The sequence below is a fragment of the Oryx dammah genome, unplaced genomic scaffold (genome assembly GCF_014754425.2).
Source record: "Oryx dammah isolate SB20612 unplaced genomic scaffold, SCBI_Odam_1.1 HiC_scaffold_21, whole genome shotgun sequence".
In the NCBI taxonomy this organism is placed as follows: domain Eukaryota; kingdom Metazoa; phylum Chordata; class Mammalia; order Artiodactyla; family Bovidae; genus Oryx; species Oryx dammah.
The window spans coordinates 36,404,761-36,426,631 of NW_024070205.1; the positions used below are offsets into that span (position 1 = coordinate 36,404,761).

At 53.2% G+C, this 21,871-nt stretch overlaps 1 protein-coding gene across 3 annotated transcripts in view; it reads left to right on the forward strand.

The window, feature by feature from the left end:
- Nucleotides 1–21,187, forward strand: part of SPSB1 (splA/ryanodine receptor domain and SOCS box containing 1) — a 73,862-nt gene extending 52,675 nt beyond the window's left edge. For 2 of the 3 annotated variants that reach the window (XM_040263362.1, XM_040263363.1), the window contains exons 2-3: nt 9,608–10,437; nt 19,154–21,187. In XM_040263362.1, coding sequence (XP_040119296.1) covers nt 9,744–10,437; nt 19,154–19,281 — 822 coding nt within the window. In that variant the 5' untranslated portion in view covers nt 9,608–9,743 and the 3' untranslated portion in view covers nt 19,282–21,187. Of the gene's footprint in view, nt 1–6,296; nt 8,967–9,607; nt 10,438–19,153 lie in introns of those variants that run through there. The other variant, XM_040263364.1, reaches the window with a different exon arrangement.
- Nucleotides 21,188–21,871: the final 684 nt, after the last annotated feature.

Consider the following 21,871-nt stretch of genomic DNA (forward strand, 5'->3'; position numbering starts at 1 on the left):
CCTTATAGAATCTTGCCCAAGTTCATTGGCTATGGTCCATTCAAGGTCCACTGGACAAACCTTCAGCCCAGTGAATGCAGAAACTTGTGAGCACCTTCAGACCCCACAGTTCCAACAGCAGGAAGCCTGATGGTAGGTTACTTTCACATTGGATTTTCTTCTTCTAAAAATAGACAGTGGGGTGGGAGGTTCTGAGGTCCAAGATTTTGAGGGCAATGAGAGGAGAGGTGGCCGTGAACTAAATGGGAAGACACACAGGAATTCCCTGGCAGTCCAGTAATTAGGACTCTTTCCAATGCTTCCTTTGCAGGGAGCATGAATTTGATCCTTGGTTAGGGAACTCAGATCCCACAGTCATGTGACACAGCTAAAAAAAAGTTACCAAAATTGTGATAATGGAATATTACATAGCTACTAAAGCGTAAAGTTGATGTAGGCTGGAGCTAATATATTATGACTTAGAAAAAGCAACTGGGGTGTAGTGTGTGTGGTGTGATCCTTTGCTGTGAGTGGACAGTCCCTGTATCTGTGCTAGAGTAAGAGGGTGATATTTTATTTCTCTGTGATTTCTTACAAGCGTGGACTTCCCTGGTAGCTCAACTAGTAAAGAATCTGCCTGCGATGCAGGACACCCTGGTTCAATTCCTGGGACAGGAAGATGCCCTGGAGAAGGGATAGGCTACCCACTCCAGAATTCTTGGGCTTCTCTGGTGGCTCAGATGGTAAAGAATCTGCCTCCAATGTGGGAGACCTGGGTTTGATCCTTGGGTTGGGAAGATCCCTTGGAGAAGGAATGACTACCCACTCCAGGATTCTGGCCTGGAGAATTCCATGGACAGAGGAGCCTGGCAGGCTACAGTCCATGGGATTACAACGAGTCTGACATGACTGAGCTACTTTCAAAAAAAAAAAGAGCATATATAACATTTGAAATATTTCAAATCAGGACAGAACAAGAAATTTTTAAGAATGGTAGTCATCAGTCCAAGCTTGTCAGTTCTCAATGTGGATTTGAGATTCCAAAATCTTGAGCTGTAATTCCTTTAAACTATCAGTGTCCTAATCTCTGGAGGGCTCATTAGAATGCCGACCCCACCCCCAGCATGCCTGATTCGGGAGATTAGGGTGCTGCTGCTACTGCTAAGTCACTTCAGTCGTGTCCGACTCTGTGCGACCCCATAGATGGCAGCCCGCCAGGCTCCTCTGTCCCTGGGATTCTCCAGGCAAGAACACTGGAGTGGGTTGCCATTTCCTCCTCCAATGCATGAAAGTGAAAAGTGAAAGTGAAGTCGCTCAGTCCTGTCCGACTCTTAGCGACCCCATGGACTGCAGCCTACCAGGCTCCTCTGTCTGTGGGATTTTCCAGGCGAGAGTACTGGAGGGGAGATTAGGGTGGGGCCCAAGCATTTGCTGTCTCTAAGGATGACACTGCTCTATTGATCCAGGGACCCTGCTTTGAGAACCACTCCTTCGAACCTGTGGCTTCCGTGGTGGCTCAGAGTCTGCCTGCAGTGAAGGAAATGTGAGTTCATTCCCTGGGTCAGGAAGATCCCCAGAGAAGGGAATGGCAACACAATCCAGTATTCTTGCCTAGAGAATTCCATGGACAGAAGAGCCTGGTCGGGTACAGTCCATGGGGTCACAAAAGAGCCGGACACAACTTAGCGACTAAAGAACAGTCTTCTTAAATGGAGGTGGGAGAAGGCAGGGAGTGGCACGGGTTGAACACCTACTGTGTACCCCCAGTGCTATGTGAAGAGCTTTAGCTGCGCCGAATGCCACTCTCCCCCTCCTTTTACACCCCAGGTGGTTTGAGAGCATCACCTGAGCCTACAGGTGGGATAAGCAAGCACAGGCCCCTCTAGCTCTCAGCAGCCAACCTCTCCAATCTCTCTGGGAACTGATTCCTCTCGCAGCTTCACATCTCTCCTTGGCCTCCCTCCTGCTCATTCCTCCTGGAGCGACATGGGGTGACCTATGGGGCCACTCTCAGAGGTGACCTTTCCCAGTTGGCACGTCCCATTGGAAGAGGTCAGAGTGTCACCTGCTTGCACTCAGGTCTCTAGGCCCTAAAGCCTGGACTTGGTCAGGCTTCACTCTGGGGGTTACCGATGCAGGCGAGTGGAGTTGTCCTAGGCCTCCTCACAGGCCGCCCGGAGCTGGAGTGAACAGGTGAGCGCGTGTGCTGCAGGCGGCCAGTGCAGAGAGGACCCTTGTTTCCCTGGGGAGCCTTGTCCCGGCGCTCACCTGGGGAAAAGTGAACCCCACTTCTCTTGAGGCTGGAGCACACTCCCTGGGACCAGCAGTCCACTGGGGTTTGTGGGCTTCTGCCACCAGCCAGGGTGAGGCAAGGAGGGACCTGTGTCCCTTAACCTTCCCCCTTGGGCACCCATGGGCTCTCCCCTGGGAAGTGGCTGTGACACTGTCCTCCACGCTCCCTTCCTGCCCCCTTCCCACGGACACCCCTCCCCCATCCAGTTCCTGCATGGCCCGGGCAGACCCAGTGTGACGGACCGCCCAGCCTGAGTGGCGTGGGGAGCCCACCATCCAGACTTCCTCCCCACTTGGCATCTGCTGCTGTCTCAGAAATCTTTCTGGAAGGTTACCGCGTGTCATAGTCACTCAGCTCCCTCCCAGGAGCAGAGCTGCTCATGTGAACGGAGCCGTCGTCATCATAACCTCGACTCGGCTGCAGCCGTGACTTTTTTTTTTTCATGATGTTTGGTCTCTGAATGAATGTGAGTGCTGTTTCCCAGAGGCCAGGCTCAACTGATTCGAGCCCTTTCTGAAAGTGCCATGAGTAATCTGGGTCCTTCCGTAGGTGTTTACGGCAGGTGCATCTTTTGGTCTTTTGAGGTCAGAGGCTAGAGCTCCAGCCCGTGTGGGATTTTTCTCTCCAGAACCACTCATCAGAACTTTCCAGAAAGGTCCAATCCTTTTCGTTGATTCTGGGGGCAGGTGCTGACTTTTCTAGCCCTGCTTGAGCAAGAAGACAGCTTTCCTGGATTTTCCTGGGTGTCTCTCCTCAAGGCTATAGGTGCAAGGAGTAGAGGTGGTAATGGCCACATAACATAACATAACATGGCTTTTGTCCTGGGTTTGGTGGCACCTTGGCCCAGGCTCTGTGGTCAGGCTTGCATGGAGCACACCCTCCCTGGGTGCTCCCACCACTGAAGCGTGTTCTTGAGCCCTTACTCACGAAGCACAAACCCCAGTTAGCAGACAGAGCGTGGCAGCCACTCAGCCTGGCTGCAGAAGCTGTGTCCTGATCTAATAGCCCATTGCTCAGGCCTCCTTCTCTTGCAAAATCCTCAGCTGCAACCAGTGCTGTGTGAGGCGGGGAGGCGGAGGGAGGGAGCTTATTTGAGCTGCAGGTGAAAGGAGGCTTTATAAATAGGTCACCTTGTTCCACATCCTGAATTTTATTCTTTCCCCATCACGTGTTGAAACAATGGTTTTACTGTTCTGGGGGCAGTCGGACGCACTGAGGGGGAACTGAGCTGAAAGCGGGGTTGGGTGTTCGCCTGCCATGCCACAGTGACCGCCTCTGTGTGTCCCCTGCCTCCCCACCCTGTCCCATCCATTTGTCACCTATCACCTTGGACGTGTCTCCAACAGAGGGTATTGCTCGTTCAACAAACATTTTTTGTCTTTAACAACGAAACAAAAGGGTAATTTTTAGCAGTTCCAATTGATCCGAAAGTGCTTTTTTGGAAGGCGGAACTGCAGAGCTGCTGATTTAATTGAAGGGACAGTGTCGCGTTCGCAGGTGCTGAGGGCACTGTCCCAGCCGAGTCAAGGTTGGTGGCCTTGCCCCTTTCCAGCCTCTGCCTCCTGGAGGTCCTCCTTCCTCATCCCCCAGCCTGGCCTTGGCAGAGCACAGAACCCCGTATAGCCACCATGGCTGGGTCTCCCATCTGAGGATGGCGCAGGTCTTTTCTTGTTTGGAGCCCACGGAGACAGATTCTTGTTTTTCAGCCGCTTGGTCATGTCTGACTCTTTGCAACCCCGTGGACTGCAGCATGCCAGGCTTCCCTGTCCTTCAGTATCTCCCGGAGTTTATTCAAACTCATGTCCGTTGAGTCAGTGATGCCTTCCAACCGTCTCATTTTCTGTTGCCCCTTCTCCTCCTGCCTTCAATCTTTCCCAGCTTCAAGGTCTTTTCCAATGAGTCAGCTCTTCGCATCAGGTGGTCAAAGTATTGAAGCTTCAGCTTCAGCATCAGTCCTTCCAATGAATATTCAGAGTTTATTTCCTTTAGGATTAACATATAGCTACCCCAGTTTTTCTGGGAAAAAATAAAATTCGAGATGTAAAAGCAGTGCAATTAGAAGTCTTGGGAAAAACTTAGTGTAGAAACACTGTCCTCTTTTGGGGGTATGGCTCCAGAGCTGCAACTGGGAATTCTTGTTCTGTATTTTAAATGCCCTGCTGTCTCCTTCATGTATATCTTCCTGGGTAAATTAAGCATTTATCCTGTGCTTGCTTTATAAGAAGTGACACACATGGAAAGACTTTAGGAGTTGCTTTGGGAACAACTTGCTCTTGTGAATGCAGTGTGTTAAATCAGTATTTGTCCACCTTTTTATTCTTTTTTGTGTGCTTAAACATCCTTTTCATTGCAAAACAGAATACATGTATTAAATTTTTTTTCAATTCAAAGAGTCCTTAAAGTTAATGCATCCCACCCCCACATTCCAGGATTAACTGTTGTGACAGTTTTGGTGTTTATTCTTCTAGACCTTTCTCTATGCCTACAGACAAACGTGCAGAGATAGCATTAAAAATTCTGTTCTTAGAAACACCAGTTCGTGCTTTGCATGTTTTTCTCCAATTTGTTTTTTAAAATATAACAGTGTCATGTTACATGTTACGTTAAGTCAGCACATCTGAGGCGCCACCTCCTTCTCTCCACGGCCGCTGGAGTTCATGGTGCAATGGGCATCTTTGCCCACATGTCCCTGTGGGGACACAGGCCTGTAGCGTTTTACAAACAAGACCCCTGGAAGAGGGGTCAGTGGGTGATTGCAGCATGTTTTACACCTGACTGGAGACTGTTACGTGGCACCTATATGCCAAGAAGCATGTCCCAGGTGGAGTCTGTCTGTCTGGGATACATGCCCACACCTGTACGCAAACAGCCTTTTCCCCACATCTTATCCTGTTCCTTGTGCATCCCACAAGGCTCGCTGGTCCCTCTGTCACCAATAGAAGCCTGTTAGCGTTACTTTCCTCTTGTATAGTGAAAACCGTAGGTGTATCCAACAGGTGTTCTCAACCATGTGTGCCCAGGAGACAGATATCAGTGTGCCCTTCCCTCCCACTTCAGAGAGGATTGCTGCCTTAGATCAGTAAAGGCTGGGTACCCTTCCCTCGGCCCAGGTCTTGGATTCCCAGACAGTGGGCTTCAGAGATGCTTCTGACTCCTCCCCACTCACTGGGAGTCACTGTCCAGCTCTGGGCTTCCTTCCTGGCACGTCCTCCAATTCTGGATCTAGTTCCCCTGCCCTCTGAGAGCTGAGAGCCCACCTGGAGGAGCCCAAGAAGCTGGAGGGAAGGTGCTGTGTGAGCCTTTGGTCTTCCTCTTGGTGGAGAGCTGTGGCTCCCAGCAAATCCTCTCCAAAGCCAGGCTTTGGGATAAGAGTGCTGTTCCCCAGACTCTAAGCCAAGAGCACGTAATTGGCTGCTGGTGGTGACAGTGGGAGGGGTTCATCCACTTAGCGCTGGGGGTCTACCTGGAATTCCATTGTGAATGGGCAGCTCTGGTGGGTTCTTAGAGTCCCGGGCTACCCCGTCCCAGGAAAGATACTATGTGGAAGGCTTTTGCCCATTAGACTGTCCGAGACACATCCCCTTTCACAGTGAACCATAAGCTGACTTTTATCCCAGCAAGGATGATGGGTGTAGCATCAGGTGGGAGGGGCGTGTTCACGGTAGGTGGAAAATGTCCATAAAAGTCAACCACAAGGCTTTGAAGACGTCCCGCCCCTCTGTTCCAGAGCTTTTTTTTTTTTTTAATGTTTATTTTTAATTTAAAAAAATATTTATTTATTTGGCTGTGTTGGGTCTTTGTTGCAGCACTTGGGATCTTTAGTTGTGGCATGTGGGATCTTAGTTCCCTGACCAGGGATCGAACCCCAGCTCCCTGCACAGGGAATGTGGCATCCTAGCCACTGGACCACCAGGGAAGTCCCTATCTCAGAACTTTTTATCTCATTCACTCTCCTGAAAGTAAATGCAGACTCCATGAAGCCTTGCCAGGCTTTTGGTGTGGCGTCCTCTGTGTCCCTCCTCAGGGGAAAGCGAGTGCATCTGCAGTGCCAGTGTGTGAATCGCAGTGTCCCCGCCTGTGACTGTGACTGCCCACCACTCCTGCTTTCCCCACACCCACCCCCATACCCCCCAGGGTATGAGAGGAGATGGAACCTTCACAACCATGTGCTCTGCTCTGATCCTGGGGACAGGCTTTCCTCTTTGATACCCACCTTACAGAAGAACAAACTGAGGCTCAGAAAAGCGTCGGATGAGTCTCAGGCAGAGGGCTGAAGATTAGAAGCCGCAGGAGCACGGCTGGCAGAGGAATGATGCAGAGTCTGGAGGCGAGGATGGGAAGGAGCCTGGAGGGAGCACCCTGGCAGGTCATAGTCCCCAAAAAAGAGGGCTAGTGGGTCCCTGCAGCCACATTTGAAGGTAGACAGGAGATGGAGAGCAGGCAGGTGGCTGACTCGGACAGACAGCTGACCAGCGGCTGAGAGGTTACGCTGTCTTTTCTGACCCCTCGTTCTGGGGCTGGGCTGAACTTGCTGCCACACGATTCCTCCCAGCAAACATCTCGTGCTTTCCTGCTGCCGTGATCCGTGTGTGGGGTTGGCCGACTACCTCCTGGTCTGCTCTTGTAAATAAAGATTTATTGGAGCTCAGCCAGGCTTCTTTATTTATATGTTGTCTGTGGCTGCTCTCAGGCGACAAGGCAGAGCTGAGGCGTTGCACAGAGACTCTTGGGCCCACAAAGCCTAAAGCATTTACCAGCTCTCCCTTGACAGAGAGTTTGCTGATCCTGGTCCACTATGTTGTTCAATCACTCAGTCATATCCAACTCTTTGCGGCCCCATGGACTGCAGCATTCCAGGCGTCCCTGGCCTTCACCATCTCCCCGAGCTTCCTCAAACTCATGTCCATCGAGTCAGTGATGCCATCCAACCATCTCATCCTCTGTTGTCCCCTTCTCCTCCTGTCCTCAATCTTTCCCAGCATCAAGGTCTTTTCTAGTCATTCAGCTCTTTGCATCAGGTGGCCAGAGTATTGGAGCTTCAGCTTCAACATCCGTCCTTCCAATGAATATTCAGGGTTGATTTCCTTTAGGATTGACTGGTTTGATCCAGCTACAGTAGGGGTTACATGTGTGCACAGGTCCAGATGTACTAGCCCACGAGCTCCCTCTGTCCCTCTCTCCCCCTCTCCCCCGACCACCCTATCAACCCTTCCCTCTTTCCACCTCTGACTTGACCTCAACCTCCTTGCTGTGGTCCTTTTCCATTCCCACTCATTTCTCCGCAAGTATTTTAAATTAATGTGTTGGAAGGACTTTCCCACCACCACCCTTCTTTCCCACCCGCCCAGGTCTCCTCTCCCCCAACCCCATCCCTAGCCTCCTCCTCATTCTCTCCACCTGCTCTCATGGGTGGGGTGGGGTGGGATCTTTGACCCCATGAGATTCAGGGAGAGAGGCCCTTCCTGCTATGAGGCTTGAGCCAGCTGACAAGAGGGTGATAGGCTGGAGGGTGAGAAGAGTAACCTGCTTGCTGAGATAAGCGGGTCCAAGCATTCCCACATGGGCATTTCCCGAGAGCCTGCCTCCCAGGACCCCTGGCCGCCTTGAGGATGGGGCAGCTCTAGGGATCTTCTCCCAGCTGATGAGAGGAAGACAGCTCCAGGGCAGCCAGAGACCAGATCAGAAGCCAGTCTCACTGCAGATCCCTCCCGTCCTCCTGGTCCTGTGGGTCCCTGGGTGCCCGGTGGGGAGGCCAGTGGTCCCAGGTCGCCAGATCTCCTGCAGCCAGTCCCTGCCCTCGTCCCCTGGCAGACGCTTCATCTTGCACCTCAGAGGCAAAATAACATGCCAACTGCAGCCCCACACTGGGTTCCCTTGTGTTGTCCTTGTCCCAGGCACCATCGTGCTCCTGGGAACAAGTGACCCTGTGATGCTTCTCCAGCAGCCAGGCACCCATGGCCTCTTGCCCAGCTCCTCTGTGTCCTCGTTTAGTCCTGTTTATGTAGCCAGGCGTCTGCCTGCTCCCTTGTCTGGTCAGTCCTGGGAGAGCGTGAGAGCGTGCACGCTCAGCCATGTCCGACTCTTTGTGACCCCATCGACTGTAGCCCACCAGGCTCCTCCATCCATGGGATTCTCCAGGCAAGAACACTGGCGTGGGTTTCCATGTCTTCCTCCAGGAGATCTTCCCCACCCATGGATCGAACCCACGTCTCTTGCATCTCCTGCACTGCCAGGTGGATTCTTTACCACTGAGTCACCTGGGAAGCCAGTCCTCGGAGCGTATCCCCCAAACTAGGCAGCCAAGAGTCTTCCCATGGACCAGGGGAGTGGGAGGTAGGGGTTATGATGGCAGGAAGCACCCTCTCTCTTGAGTGAGGCTCAGGAAACCAAAATAGCTCGTGATTTCCCCTTCCTCAAGGTGGACATGGAGACTGGAGTGGGGGTGGTGACCAGAGTCCTATCTGTCCCACATTTCAGCCCCTCCTCCCAGTGCTGCCGATGGAGAGGACAGACAGCAGACTCTCCCCTCCAGCCTGCTCTGATCTCCCTTAAAGGACACAGGGATGGTGTAGCCTGGGCAGAAATGACTCGGCTTGGATTCGGACCTCTTTCCCAGATGGGCTGTGGGGACTGGAGGAGCCAAACACTAGACATCGGTTGAAGAATGTGGGTGGGAGAGGATGGCTGTCTAAAGGTGGGTCCAGAACCACCCAGGGGTGGTGGTGAGGGCCCTGTGCCCACCTGATTCTGGGCCAGCTAGGTGGGGGCATTGCTGGAGCCACTGGAGCCTCTGAGTCAGGAGTTTTATGCCCGCCCTGGGGTTCCCTTTCCTAGTGTGAACTGGTGGTACATCCTCGGAGGTGGCTGTGCTGGAAGAGAGAGGAGGGACTGGGAATCAGCGTCTCAAATGGTTTCTGCTGCCACGCAGGGATTCACCTGCCCTCCAAACAGCAGGTGCTGGGAGTAAGCCTCCCATTGCTTTGACCAGAGAGGAGACGCCCACTGCCCTGAGCTGACCTTGGGATCAGGCCAACTTGACTTTCTGCCCTGAGAAACAGTGATGAGTTGGCGAGCCTCAGGCTGGACACCTGACACAGTTGGGCATAACATCTGCCCCCAAGCCCACCTCTCCACACAGACTTCCAGGTGCACGGCCCCCTCCTTTATGCTAACCTAGCTGCAGGACAGAGGGAATGTCACTCAGTGCAGGAGCTCCGGTCTGCCTGGAATCAGATGTGATGGGAGGGACATGCCTGTAGATATATGAACCTAGTGGGTTTCTCCCCTTCTCTCTGCACCCTCAGCTCACCTCCTGTTTCTCCTTCCATCCCCTAGGCAGTACTGGATGCTCCGCATCACCTAGCGCCTCCTTTAGGAGTGCCATCCTGGCCTGATTGGAAACTGGAGAAGCGGCCCCACCATTGATGAGTTTGTCTTGGGCATCGGTGACCAGGTGAAACGGGAGGCCAACATGGGGCAGAAGGTCACCGGAGGGATCAAGACGGTGGACATGAGGGACCCCACATACCGGCCCTTGAAGCAGGAGCTCCAGGGTCTGGACTATTGCAAGCCCACCCGCCTGGACCTGCTGCTGGACATGCCTCCCGTGTCCTACGACGTCCAGCTGCTCCACTCCTGGAACAACAATGACCGTTCACTCAACGTCTTCGTGAAGGAGGACGATAAGCTCATCTTCCACCGGCATCCAGTGGCCCAGAGTACGGATGCCATCAGGGGCAAAGTCGGGTACACGCGCGGGCTGCACGTATGGCAGATCACATGGGCCATGAGGCAGCGGGGCACCCATGCTGTGGTGGGGGTGGCAACAGCAGACGCCCCCCTGCACTCCGTGGGGTACACAACACTCGTGGGGAATAACCACGAGTCCTGGGGCTGGGACTTGGGGCGCAACCGGCTCTACCACGACGGCAAAAACCAGCCGAGCAAGACATACCCGGCCTTTCTGGAGCCGGATGAGACGTTCATTGTCCCCGACTCCTTCCTGGTGGCCCTGGATATGGACGACGGGACCCTGAGCTTCATTGTGGATGGACAGTACATGGGAGTAGCTTTTCGGGGACTCAAGGGCAAAAAACTGTATCCTGTAGTGAGTGCCGTCTGGGGCCACTGTGAGATCCGCATGCGCTACTTGAATGGACTCGACCGTAAGTGTCCTTGGCTCTGTTTTTGGTGGTGGTGTCCCTGGCCTCCCTGTGCCCTGCTGGTCTTGGCTGGGCCCAGCTGAAAATTTACAGTTGTTGCATTTAAATGTCTTTAAGTAGACACCCGAACTTTCAGATCCTCAGACTCTTGCCTTGCCTCTGATTAGATGGGATTTCTAGCTAGAGTCTGCAGATTACATGGCAGCACCTCATGGCTGGATGGTGGATGGATGGATGGATGAATAAGTAAAGGAGTGGATGGGTGGGTGGGTGGGTGGTTGAATGAATGAAAGGATCAGTGGATGGACTTTGACAGATGCGGTTTGTTTCTGGTTGACCTGCCTCCAGGTTTGATCTGCAGTTGATCACCTTCTAGCACAGTAACCATCATATTATTGAGCTGGGCTTTGCGTCCTGGGGGTACTAGGGCTGCCTCCACAGTGAAAGCCAGCGACCTCTCATTCATTCGACAGCAGATGCCCCCTGTACTCCATGGGGTACACATGTTTCTCTTTGGAGCCCTCCGCTGCCCGTCTTTCCCTTGCTGCTCCTGGCAGGCTCTGACAGGGTGAGGGCAGTGAGCCCACAGCCAGGTGGGGTGTCCACCTCACCTGTGTAGCCCAGCACTATAAGTCCTCCTGGTACTCCTGGCAGGTGTGCATCCAGCAGGTAACCTCCCTGAGGAAGTCACCCAGACCTGGTCTAGGGAACCAGCAGGGCAAGTTCTGTGAGTCTATCTCTCCACGAGTCAGGCTAGAAGGTTCACAGACACATCTACCCTGTGCAGGGATGGGCAGGGATTGGGAGCCCAGGACCCAGGGTCTCAGGGGACCCTGGCCTGTAGTCCTGCTGATCTCTTCCTAGTAGAGAGTGGCCACAGCCCCAGGGAGTTCAATGCCATCCCCCCTTTTTTTGTGATATTTATTTATTTGGCTGCACTGGGTCTTAGTTGTGGCATGTGGCGTCTTCAGTCTTCGTTGCAGCATGTGGAATCTGTAGTTGCAGCATGTGGGATCTAGTTCCCTGACCAGGCATTGAACCCTGCCTCCAAGCATTAGGAGCTCAGGGTCTTAGCCACTGGACCACAGGGAAGTCTTTTAATGCCTGCTCTGTGCAGACAGATGAGTGAACTGTTGGGTCCAGGCTTCTGAGACTTGGTCTCTCCAAGAACAGGGAAGCCCTGGCCCCTCTGGAAACAGGTCTATCGGTGCCGATGCCAGGAGTACACGGCTTCACTGCTCACATGCCCAGCTCCGGGACAGAACGCAGACCTCAGAGCGGCCGGGAGGGGCCTGTTCCCCCATGGTGAATCAGGGCATGCACGAACAGAACTGTTCCCCTGCCGAGCCAGGACAAGGCTCGGCGGTGGTTCTGCCAAAGCAGTCCTGGAGGCCCAGATGGGTGTGATCGGTCAATGCCCTGTCAGCTCTGCATTAGATGGGAGATCAGATGTCTTTGCATTTTTTCTTGTTTGGGAAAATTAAAGGGGTGGAGGCGGAGGGGAATAGCATGGGCATGTTATGAGAAGCCCACCCCTGAGCTGGACCCCGGGTGGAGGAGGGAGACTGGAAGTGCCCAGAGGCTTGAGCCCCCTCCACACTCTTGGTGTCTGATGAGGATGCTTCTCTGTCCCCACCATAACGCCAGGCAGTGCCAGGGCCCCGTTGGCTTCTTGCCTTCTACTCTCCTAATCAGACATGAATGGGCCCCATTCTGCACTGCTGGCTGGCTTAGGAGGATCCAGATGGGAAACCTGTGAGGGTAAGGCAGCAACCCCAGCCGCTGCAGGGTGTTTGATCTTACGTCCTAGAAGGGTCACTTTGGCTGCTGTGTAGAAATGGACGGTGGGACAGGAGGGGCCACCAGGAGGCCAAGGAGGAGCCCTGATGGTTGTCCAGAGGAAAGGTGGGGGTGGGGACGAGGGCTAGGGTGGGCACTGTGGACATGGGGAAGTGACATTTGTGATGCTCATTCAGCATGTCACAGTGATTCTGCAGGTCTGGAGACAGGACAGTGGTCAGTGGAGATGGAGCTGAAAGCTCTAACCCTGGATGAGGTCACCAAGGAAAGGAAGGAGGAGAGGGCTGAGGCTCAGCCCTGGGGCGAGTCATTGTTTAGGGTGGATGATGAGGAAGGAAAAGTGGAGTAGCTGAGGGGCTGGGGGGAGGAGGAGTGTTCTGGACACCAAATGAAAAAAAGGACAAAGTCATGCCAAGTCAAGTACACTCAGCCAAGTCAAGTACACTCAGCCAAGTCAAGTACACTCAAGACTTGTCCATCAGCTTTGGCGGTGAGGCGATCGCTGGTGACCCTGACAAGGGTCATCTGGATAGGGTGGGTTCAAAAGCCTGAGGAAGGGGCTGGTGTGGAGAGGAGGGTGGTGTGGTTATTTCCTGGGGCCACCAGAACAAATGACTGCCAACTGGGAGGCTTAAAGTAACAGAAATGGTGTTTCATCTCAGTTCAGGAGGCCAGGTATCTGAAACCAAGGTGTGGGCAGGGTCAGCTCCTTCTTAGGGCTGAGAGTCTGTCCTGTCCCAGCACGCCTTGGTCTGTGGACACATCACCCAGTCTCTGCCTCCGCGGTCATGTGGCCTCTGGCTATGACCTCTTCTTATAAGGACAGGGTTCATCCGACTCCAGGATGTGTGAGTGCTCACTCAGTCGTGTCCGACTATTTGTGACTTTATGGACCGTAGTAGCCCACCAGGCTCCTCTGTCCATGGGATTTTCCAAGCAAGAATACTGGGGTGGGTTGCCATGCCCTCCTCCAGGGGATCTTTCCGACTTAGGGATAGAACCCGGGTCTCCTGTGGCTCCTGAATTGCAGGTGGATTCTTTACCGCTGAGCCACCAGGGAAGCCTTACTCCAATGTGATCTCATGTTAACCAGTTAAATCTCCAAAGACCCTGTTTCCAATAGGGTCACATTCTGAGGTTTTCAGATGGACTTGAATTTGGTGGGAGGGGTGCTGTCCTACCCACATTTCCTTCCCCTCTCTGGGCTGCTGCCTTCGGGGGAAGATGAGGCAGTAAGAGACAGAGCCCAGAGGTGGATATCTGTCAGGTGAGGTCAAAGGGCACCCAAGTCCCCTGCCCAGGAGGGTTTGCTTTACTCCCCAAGGCAGCTGAGGAAGAAGGGATGTCGGAGTCCACCCAGGGAACAAGGTGCGACAGGCAGAAGCCCTGGCCAAGTCTGACCAGATACATCTTCTTGGTGTCAGGCCTGGACTGGGCTCTGCAGTCTTCGAGGTGACTCTGGGCTCTACAGTCTTCAAGCAGTCTTACTGCTCCCTGGGTCGTCTGGAAAGTCCACTCCCTCCCTCTCCACCCAGTCCCACTTCACCGGCTGCCCGGTGCTGACCTCAGCAGGGAGCAGCTGTTTGCAGAGCGGGTCAGCCAGAGTTGTCAGAGTCCTGTGCACCCCCTCCCCCGCCTCACCCCACCCTGGGTGCTGCAGTGGGCATTTTGTCCTCCTAGTCTGCCTTCCCCCGAACGCCAGGTGGACCCTCCCTGGAAGAGTCCCTGCCCCAGTGCCGGGACCCTGGGCTGAGCTGGCCTGGACAGGGCCAGAGCAAAGGCTGTGTGTCCTTGCATGACCTCCACCACTGTCCAACCACCTCTGATCACAGACCACTTGTTCTGACTCTTCCTTGGGGCTCAAGGTCTCTGGGGCTGAAGCTGCAACCAGAGGGGCTGCTGTGTCATCTTGCTCTTTTCTGGGAAGAAGGGGCAGCAATGGCCACTGAAGGGGGGGAGATAGGGCCCAGCTTGGCTCCTAGGCCTGCCCACCCCACACCCTGGAGATTCGGAAGGAAAGGCCTATTTTTTTTTTTTCAGCTGTGCTGTCCTCGTTGCTGTGAGGGCTTTCTCCAGTTGCAGTGAGCAGGGGCTACTGTCTAGCCTTGGTGCTTGGGCTTTTCATTGTGATGGTTTCTCTTGTTGCAGAACATGGGTTCTAGGGCACGGTGGGCTTCAGGAGTTGAGACTCTAGAGCACAGGCTCAATAGTTATGCTGCACAGGCTTAGTTTCTCTGCAGGATGTGGGATCTTCCTGGATTAGGGATCAAACCCGTGTCTCCTGCGCTGGCAGGTGGATTCTTCACCACTTACCCCAGGCCTATTTTTTTTTTTTTTAATATTTATTTGTTTGGCTGCACCAGGTCTTAGCTGTGGCCTGTGGGATCTAGCTCCCTGACTAGGAATTGAACCTGGGCCCCCTGCATTGGGAGCATGAAGTCTTAGCCAGTGGACCACAGAGAAGTCCTAGGAAAGGCCTATTTTCAAGCAGCAGACCAGCTGTCACTCAAAGGGGAATCCTCCTGCACCTCTCCCTCCAACTTTTAATGGCACCTCCCATTAAGGAAGCATTTCCTTGCAGTTCAGCATTTTCAAATTCTCCTTTTTTTGGTTCCCAGGACCTGGGAGCCGTGAAGGTGGCGGGTGGAAACGTCTCTGAACTGGGCACTTCCTGACTTGAGACGTACATCCTTGACCTCACAGACCCAAAGTCCATTCACTACCCATGGACTGGACACAGAACCAGGCTCTGGGGCTGCGGGTGGGCATCTCTTGGAGAACTAGGAGGTGACCCTGGCCATGCGTGTTTAAATCGGCCACCAGGTGGTTGCTCGTCCTGGAGATGTGGATGTGGGCACGTGGCCTTGACCAGTTCCTTGTCCTTCTGCCCCCGTAAATAGCACCGGCTTCACTTCCTGATTCCTGAGCCATACTCCGTGCAGATGGAGCCAGATTCAGACCCTACAGCCTGGCACTCCCTACCCTGGGCAAAAGGACTGAGGTCGGGAAGACCTTCTGGGTCCTGGTAGTGACCAAGCAGAATCTGTGGGACAGATGTTTTCCTGGCATGATGTCCACGTCCATCTCTGGAGCTTTGTGTTTGGTTTCTGCAATCAGACCAGGACCCCGGGCATCATCGTCTTGCCTTCTGCAAAGTCAGCAGTGGGTGGGGTGGGGGTGAGGATGACCTGCTGTTTAGAAACATTTCTTCCTGAGGGTGTTTATGAGCTGACTTGATACCCATTTAGCCAAGAGGTAGGGATGGGAACTCCTTCTCAGCCCTTCCCACGGCCCAGCAGGCTCTCCATCATAGTCAGTGTCTTTTGAAGCTTTCTCAAGTGCCTTCAGACATGAGGGGAAGCCCCTCGGGCTGAGCCACATCCTTGAAGGAGGCAGTGCTGGAGGAGGATGGAGGAGAGTTTCTGAGTGGCAGCATGCGTGCTTAGTTGCTTAGTCATGTCTGATTCTTTGCAACCCCATGAACTGTAGCCCACCAGGCTCCTCTGACCTTGGGATTCTCCAGGCCAGAATACTGGAGAGGGTCGCCATTTCCTTCTCCAGGTGACCTTCCTGACCCTGAGATTGAAGCTGTATTTCCAACATCTCCGGCATTGGCAGGCGGATTCTTTACCACTGCGCCTCCTGGGACGCCCTCTGAGTGGAGAAGAGGCGCCCAATTCCCCACTCAAAGGCTCAGAGGACCACTCGCTCCTCATCCTGGCATTGCTGGCCTTCAGGAGCTCAGCTCAATGGGACTCTGGGGAGCGTCTGGTCCAGACCCCTCGTCTTGCATCTGGGGAAGCTGAGGCCTGGGGGAAGGGAGCCATTTGCTTGAGGTCAGGCTGCTATGCAGGTGAAGCTGAGGGGCCAGGTCTGGGGTCACCGAGGCAGGTCCAGTGAAGGAGATCAGGTCTCTGCAGACCAGCAGGTGGGATGACTCCATCCTGACCCACCAGGAGTCTGTGGGATCCTTGACCCGAACAGATGGAACATCATTTAGTTAATCCTTCCTCCAGGAAAGGCCCTGATTCAAAGCTTTCCTTGAAAAACATCTACCGCTTCCATCCTGTCTCCTGGGCTTCCCTGGTGGCTCAGACAGTAAAGAATCTGCCTACAATGTGGGAGACCTGGGTTCACTTCCTGAGTTGGGAAGATCCCCTGGAGAAGGGCATGGCTACCCACCCCAGTATTCTTGCCTGGAGAATTCCACGGACGGAGGAGCCTGGCAGAGTGGCTGCACAGGGTCTCAAAGAGTCAGACATGACTGAGCAACTGACACTACTACCACCATCCTGTCTCCTGGAACTGCCTAGGGGAGATAAAGAGCCATTGTTTATCTTCCCTTAAAGCCTGGAATTTCATAAATGCCCAGTCAACCCTAAGATGTATTCTTTTTTTAAATAACAGCTTCACTGTGATGTAATTCACATGCCATGCAATTCACCCATTAAATTGCACCATGCGGTGACCTCTAGCTACTAACAGCTCTGTAGCCACTGGTGTGGTTCATCTTAGAACACTTTCATTATCACCAAAAGGAACCCCTACTCAGTCATTCCCTGTTTCCCCAAAAACCACCAGCCTTAGGATTTGGTCTTCAATCGCTGAATTTTTATTTATTTATTTATATCTTGGGCCACACAGTGCACGGTTTGCCAGATCTTAGTTCCCTGACCAGGGATTGATCCCAAGCCCTCGGCAGCATAAGCACCAAGTCTTAACCACTAGTATGTGATGTATGTGAAAGTCACAGCCGTGTCCAACTCTTTGTGACCCCATGGATTATATAGTCCATGGAATTCTCCAGGCCAGCATACTGGAGTGGGTAGCCTTTCCCTTCTCCAGGGGATCTTCCCAACCTGGGGATCAAACCCAGATCTCCTGCACTGCAGGTGGATTCTTTACCAGCTGAGCCACAAGGGAAGCCCAAGAATACTGAAGTGGGTAGCCTATCCCTTCTCCAGCAGATCTTCCTAGCCCAGGAATTGAACTGGACCACCAGGGAATTCCCAATGACTGAATTTTTAAATATTCTTTTCAATATTCTGAGACACACTGGTGAATATTAAAGAACTTTCATCCACTTTTTAATTGGTGGAATGGGATCTCAAGGGAAAATGCTGGGGGTTTTCTCAGTTTTTTGGTTTGACCTTTTATTTTGTTCACAAGGAGGTTTGGAGAGACTGTGGACGAGGTCACAGATCCACTTACTTCAGCTCTTTGTGCGTCCAGGACCCCCTGGGGGGGAGAGACACCCCCCCCCCGCCGCCAGCCGTTCATGTGTGCTCACCTGTACCTGGCTTCATGGGTGAGAGCAAGGAGGAGTCATCCAGGCATGGGGGGAGGGGAGATGAGCAGAACCCGTGACAACTCAGCAGCCTCTGGGGCCTTGGAGGGCATGACTTTCTGGTTCCTTCTGGAGCAGAGGGTTTATCTGAGATGCAGGCTGTGTGGAGCCTCTCTTGCAGGAAGCTAGGTCTTAGGCCCTCCCAGGGACACTAGGGCAGAGGTGCCCTTGCAGGCTGCTGCCAGAAGCCCCTTGGGATTCAGGTTCCTGACGAAGCTCTACCATGAACCGGGCCCCGACTGCAGGGGTTTGGATCCCAGCCTGTAATCCTGGCGCTTCGGTCCCCTCTGCACCTGAGTGCCCTCAGCTGTAAAATGGAGAGGAGAACCGTCCCTTTGAGCAGTCGGGTTAACACAGAATGATTCTCCTCCTGAAAGACCGAGTAGGGTCTGAGACTGGATATATGCAGGGGAGAGTCCATGAAGAGGGCCTCAAGTTAGTGGCTTAGAGCTAACCCTGATCCTAACCCTTGCTCCTTGTCCTGCCAGTGGTGTGGCCCTGGGAAAGTTATTCGGACTCTATCCCTCAGTTTACCCACTCCAGTGTTCTCGCCTGGGGAATCCCAGGGACGGGGGAACCTGGTGGGCTGCCGTCTGTGGGGTCACACAGAGTCGGACATGTCTGAAGCGACTTAGCAGCAGCAGCATCCCTCAGTTTCCTCATCAGTAAAATGGGGATGATGATCATGGTGTGTATCTCCCTGTGCTTATTAAATCATTCATAACAGACCATCATGGGGATTAAACGAGGGCTTACAAGGGGGCCTGGCCCAGTGAGTTTTCTGTGTTGCTGCTGCTGCTGCTAAGTCGCTTCAGTTGTGTCCCACTCTGTGCGACCCTGTAGACAGCAGCCCACCAGGCTTCCCCCGTCCCTGGGATTCTCTAGGCAAGAACGCTGGAGTGGGTTGCCATTTCCTTCTCCATGCATGAAAGTGAAAAGTGAAAGTGAAGTCTCTCAATCGTGTCCGACTCTTCACGACCCCATGGACTGCAGCCCACCAGGCTCCTCCATCCATGGGATTTTCCAGGCAAGAGTACTGGAGTGGGGTGCCATCGCCTTCTCCTTTCTGTGTTAGCAATTAATAACTCATTTAAAAGGTAAAATGAGACAGAAATCAAACCAATATTGTAAAGCAATAATCAATCAAAAATAAATAAATTTTTTTAAAAAAAGGTAAAATGAGGGGAACCTTTGGTGGTCCAGAGGTTAGGACCCCACGCTTTCACTACCGAGGGTCCAGGTTCCATCCCATGGTCGGAGAACTAAGATCCCATAGGCCACTCTGCATGGCCAGAAAAAAAAAGTAAAAGGAGTTAATTTGTAGTCATCTGGGTATTAAAACTAGTATCAAAACTTCCATGGTGGTCCAGTGGCAGAGTCCAAGTTCCCAATGCAGTAGGGCCTGAGTTTGATCAACCAAGACCCTGTGCAGCCAAATAAATAGATCAATAAACTTTTTTTTAAAAAACGTCTAGTATCAGTCAGTGATGCTATTGCTGCTGTTGTTGATGTTTGCTCTCAAACTGCCCGGAGCTATACTAACAGGCGTCCTCTCTCTCCTCATATCCGCAGCGGAGCCCTTACCGCTCATGGATCTCTGCCGTCGCTCAGTGCGCCTGGCCCTGGGGAAGGGGCGCCTGGGTGAGATCCACGCGCTGCCACTGCCCGCCTCCCTCAAGGCCTACCTCCTCTACCAGTGATGCTCCACCTGGGACCGCCAGCACAACCACCCCCCCTGGTGCCAACTCACTGAGCCACCACAGCGCCACGAGCCTTGGACGGGCGTCCGAGGCGTGGGAGGAAGTCCCAACTTCCTTTTCATCCTCCCTGGCTGCCCAGCCGGACACAGACGACTTTGGATACGGGCCCTTCTGCTCTCCTCCTGGACCTTGGCAGAAGTCCCCCGCATGCCATATCACAGCCCCTCCTTGGAAAAAACACAGAGGATAAATTGCTGCCCTGAGCTCTGATCAGCTCTTGGGGTGGCCTGGGTACTCCCCACACCTGCTGGGACCCCCAGGTGCCGAGAACAGATCCAAGGGGTGCGAAGAGGTGCTTAGATGAGGGCCAGCGCTGGCCCAGCAGGGCAGCCACAGCGGACGAAGCTCAGGATGTCAGAAGCTCACCATGGCCACCGAGGCAGAAACCAAAATGGGACCTTCCCTAGGCGCATGAGCACCCAGCATCCTGGCTGCCGGTGCCTCCATACCCTGTATTTATTCTTTTAACAGTAACAAAAGCCATTTATTTATTCCATTTAGAAAGGACACTTTGTTTGGGTCACTTCTCTCTGGAGTGTTCTGTTGCTTTTCTTCCACCTGCCCCTTCCTGGGATGTGTGTGCCTCACCCGGCCCTTGCGCTGGGTCATGTTTGTGATGTGTCCCCACGTGGGCACAGGGGACCTCTGTGTGGGCCCCTTGATCTACAGTTTCCAAGGGGCTCTGCTCCTGAGTGCCCAAGCGGGCCCCTGAAAGGGCACCTCACGTGCAATAATGAGTGTCTTAGGGACCTGTCTGCAAGGGCGGTGGCAGCTCCCTGCATCCCCCCAGACAGCCACTTGTCACTCAGGCTCATCCATTTTTGCACGTGGGTTTTATTTTTTTAGTCTTCTGTGGGGTTTTTTGGTGTGGGTTTGGTTTCATTTTCGCTTTCCTACCTGAGATTTGCCACGTGAATACTCGGAAGCTCTGGCTTCCCCTGTCGAGGACCTGCCGAAACAAGACAGGGGGATGAGTGGGTCTGAGAGGCCAGGGGCAGGGCAGGATGGGGGAGACCAGAGCAGAGTTGTGTGTCCTCGAAGCCAGTGCCTGTCTCCGCTTGGTGCCCCTGTCCGGGCTCTGGGCTGAAGTGGAGCAGCCTCAGTTCATCACGGTGCCCCAGAGCCGTGGGGTGGGGCAGGGTGGGGTGGGGCGGGCAGCCTGCAGCGGGGGGGAAGCACCCTCCCTTGCACAACTCCCCCACGTAGCAGACCCCAGCACCTGCCACCAAGTCACCTTTTCTTATGTCTTGAAGTCCACCCTCTTAGAATCTGCCTTCTGTTCATTTCTGTACAGGTACAATAGATGACTTTATTTGTTTAAAATGTTTAATATATATGCATATATATTTGTCCGTAAAAATTATGTTTTAAACAGCTGCTGTAGGGTACCTTTAAAAAAAAAAAAAGTCTTCCAGTGGAGTATATTTTTTAAAGCACAAAATTGGTGCCAAGACTGGGTGAGGAATGTAAATTTCCCCTTGCTATTGGGAGGTTTGTTTTTCCCCCAGTGGGTGGGAGGAACCGAACCTGAGACGTTTAGACTGTCCTCACTCCTGTTTCAGGGTGGGCCATGTTCTGATGAATGTTACACATGAGAGGGTCTCAGACAGATCCCAGCCTTATCGCCTTGACCCAGTCGTCACCCATAGACGCTGGACAAACCCCTGGGCTCCTTGTTGTCTCTCTGCACCCCTGATACCCCAGCTCCCCGAACCTCAGCCCCATCTGTCTTTCCTCTCAGCCCAGAGCCTTGTGGCCTGTACAGTTTTGAAACTCCTGTTCTATTTTATGATGGTTGATAATAGTCAGTAACCTAATAAAGGAAAGTTTATTAAAATACAAAGGCGCTTTGGAGTCCCTCTTTGAGCTCTGTGCTGTGCTGTGCTTAGTCGCTCAGTCATGTCCGACCCTTTGCGACCCCATGGACTGTAGCCTGCCAGGCTCCTCTGTCCATGGGATTCTCCAGGTAAGAATACTGGAGTGGGTTTCCATGCCCTCCTCCAGGGGATCTTCCCAAACTTTGATCTTTAGGGGAAGGGAAAGGGCATGACAAACCAGGTCCATGGTTTTCAACAACAAATAATGGGGTGACCCCCCAGAGCCCTTGGTGGAGGGTGGAGTGTCAACAGGGGTCCCAGATGGAGGATGAGAATCCCAGAGGGACGATCCTAGAACATCCCCATCATTTTCTGAAGTTCTTGAGCCTGTAGCTCAGAGTTAGGGACTCGCTGAGCTAGTAGAAAGGATTCTGCACATCAGCAAGGACGCTTGGCTCATTGTTGAGTTGACTGTTGGCTTTTCAGAGTCCAAGCACTGGGCACTCAGCTAAAGGAACTGGTCCTTCACCCATCTTTGCATCCCCAGTGCCAAGCGCACAGGAAGGCTGAATGAGCCCATTCTGCTAGCTACTCCCCACTCTGCACCCCAGTGGAGAAGACAGGAAGTTCTGGCTTAGAGGACTGGTGACTGATAAAGTGAAGAGTCAAGAAGTTTACTAGATATGACCACACATCATGACTAGTTTCCAAAG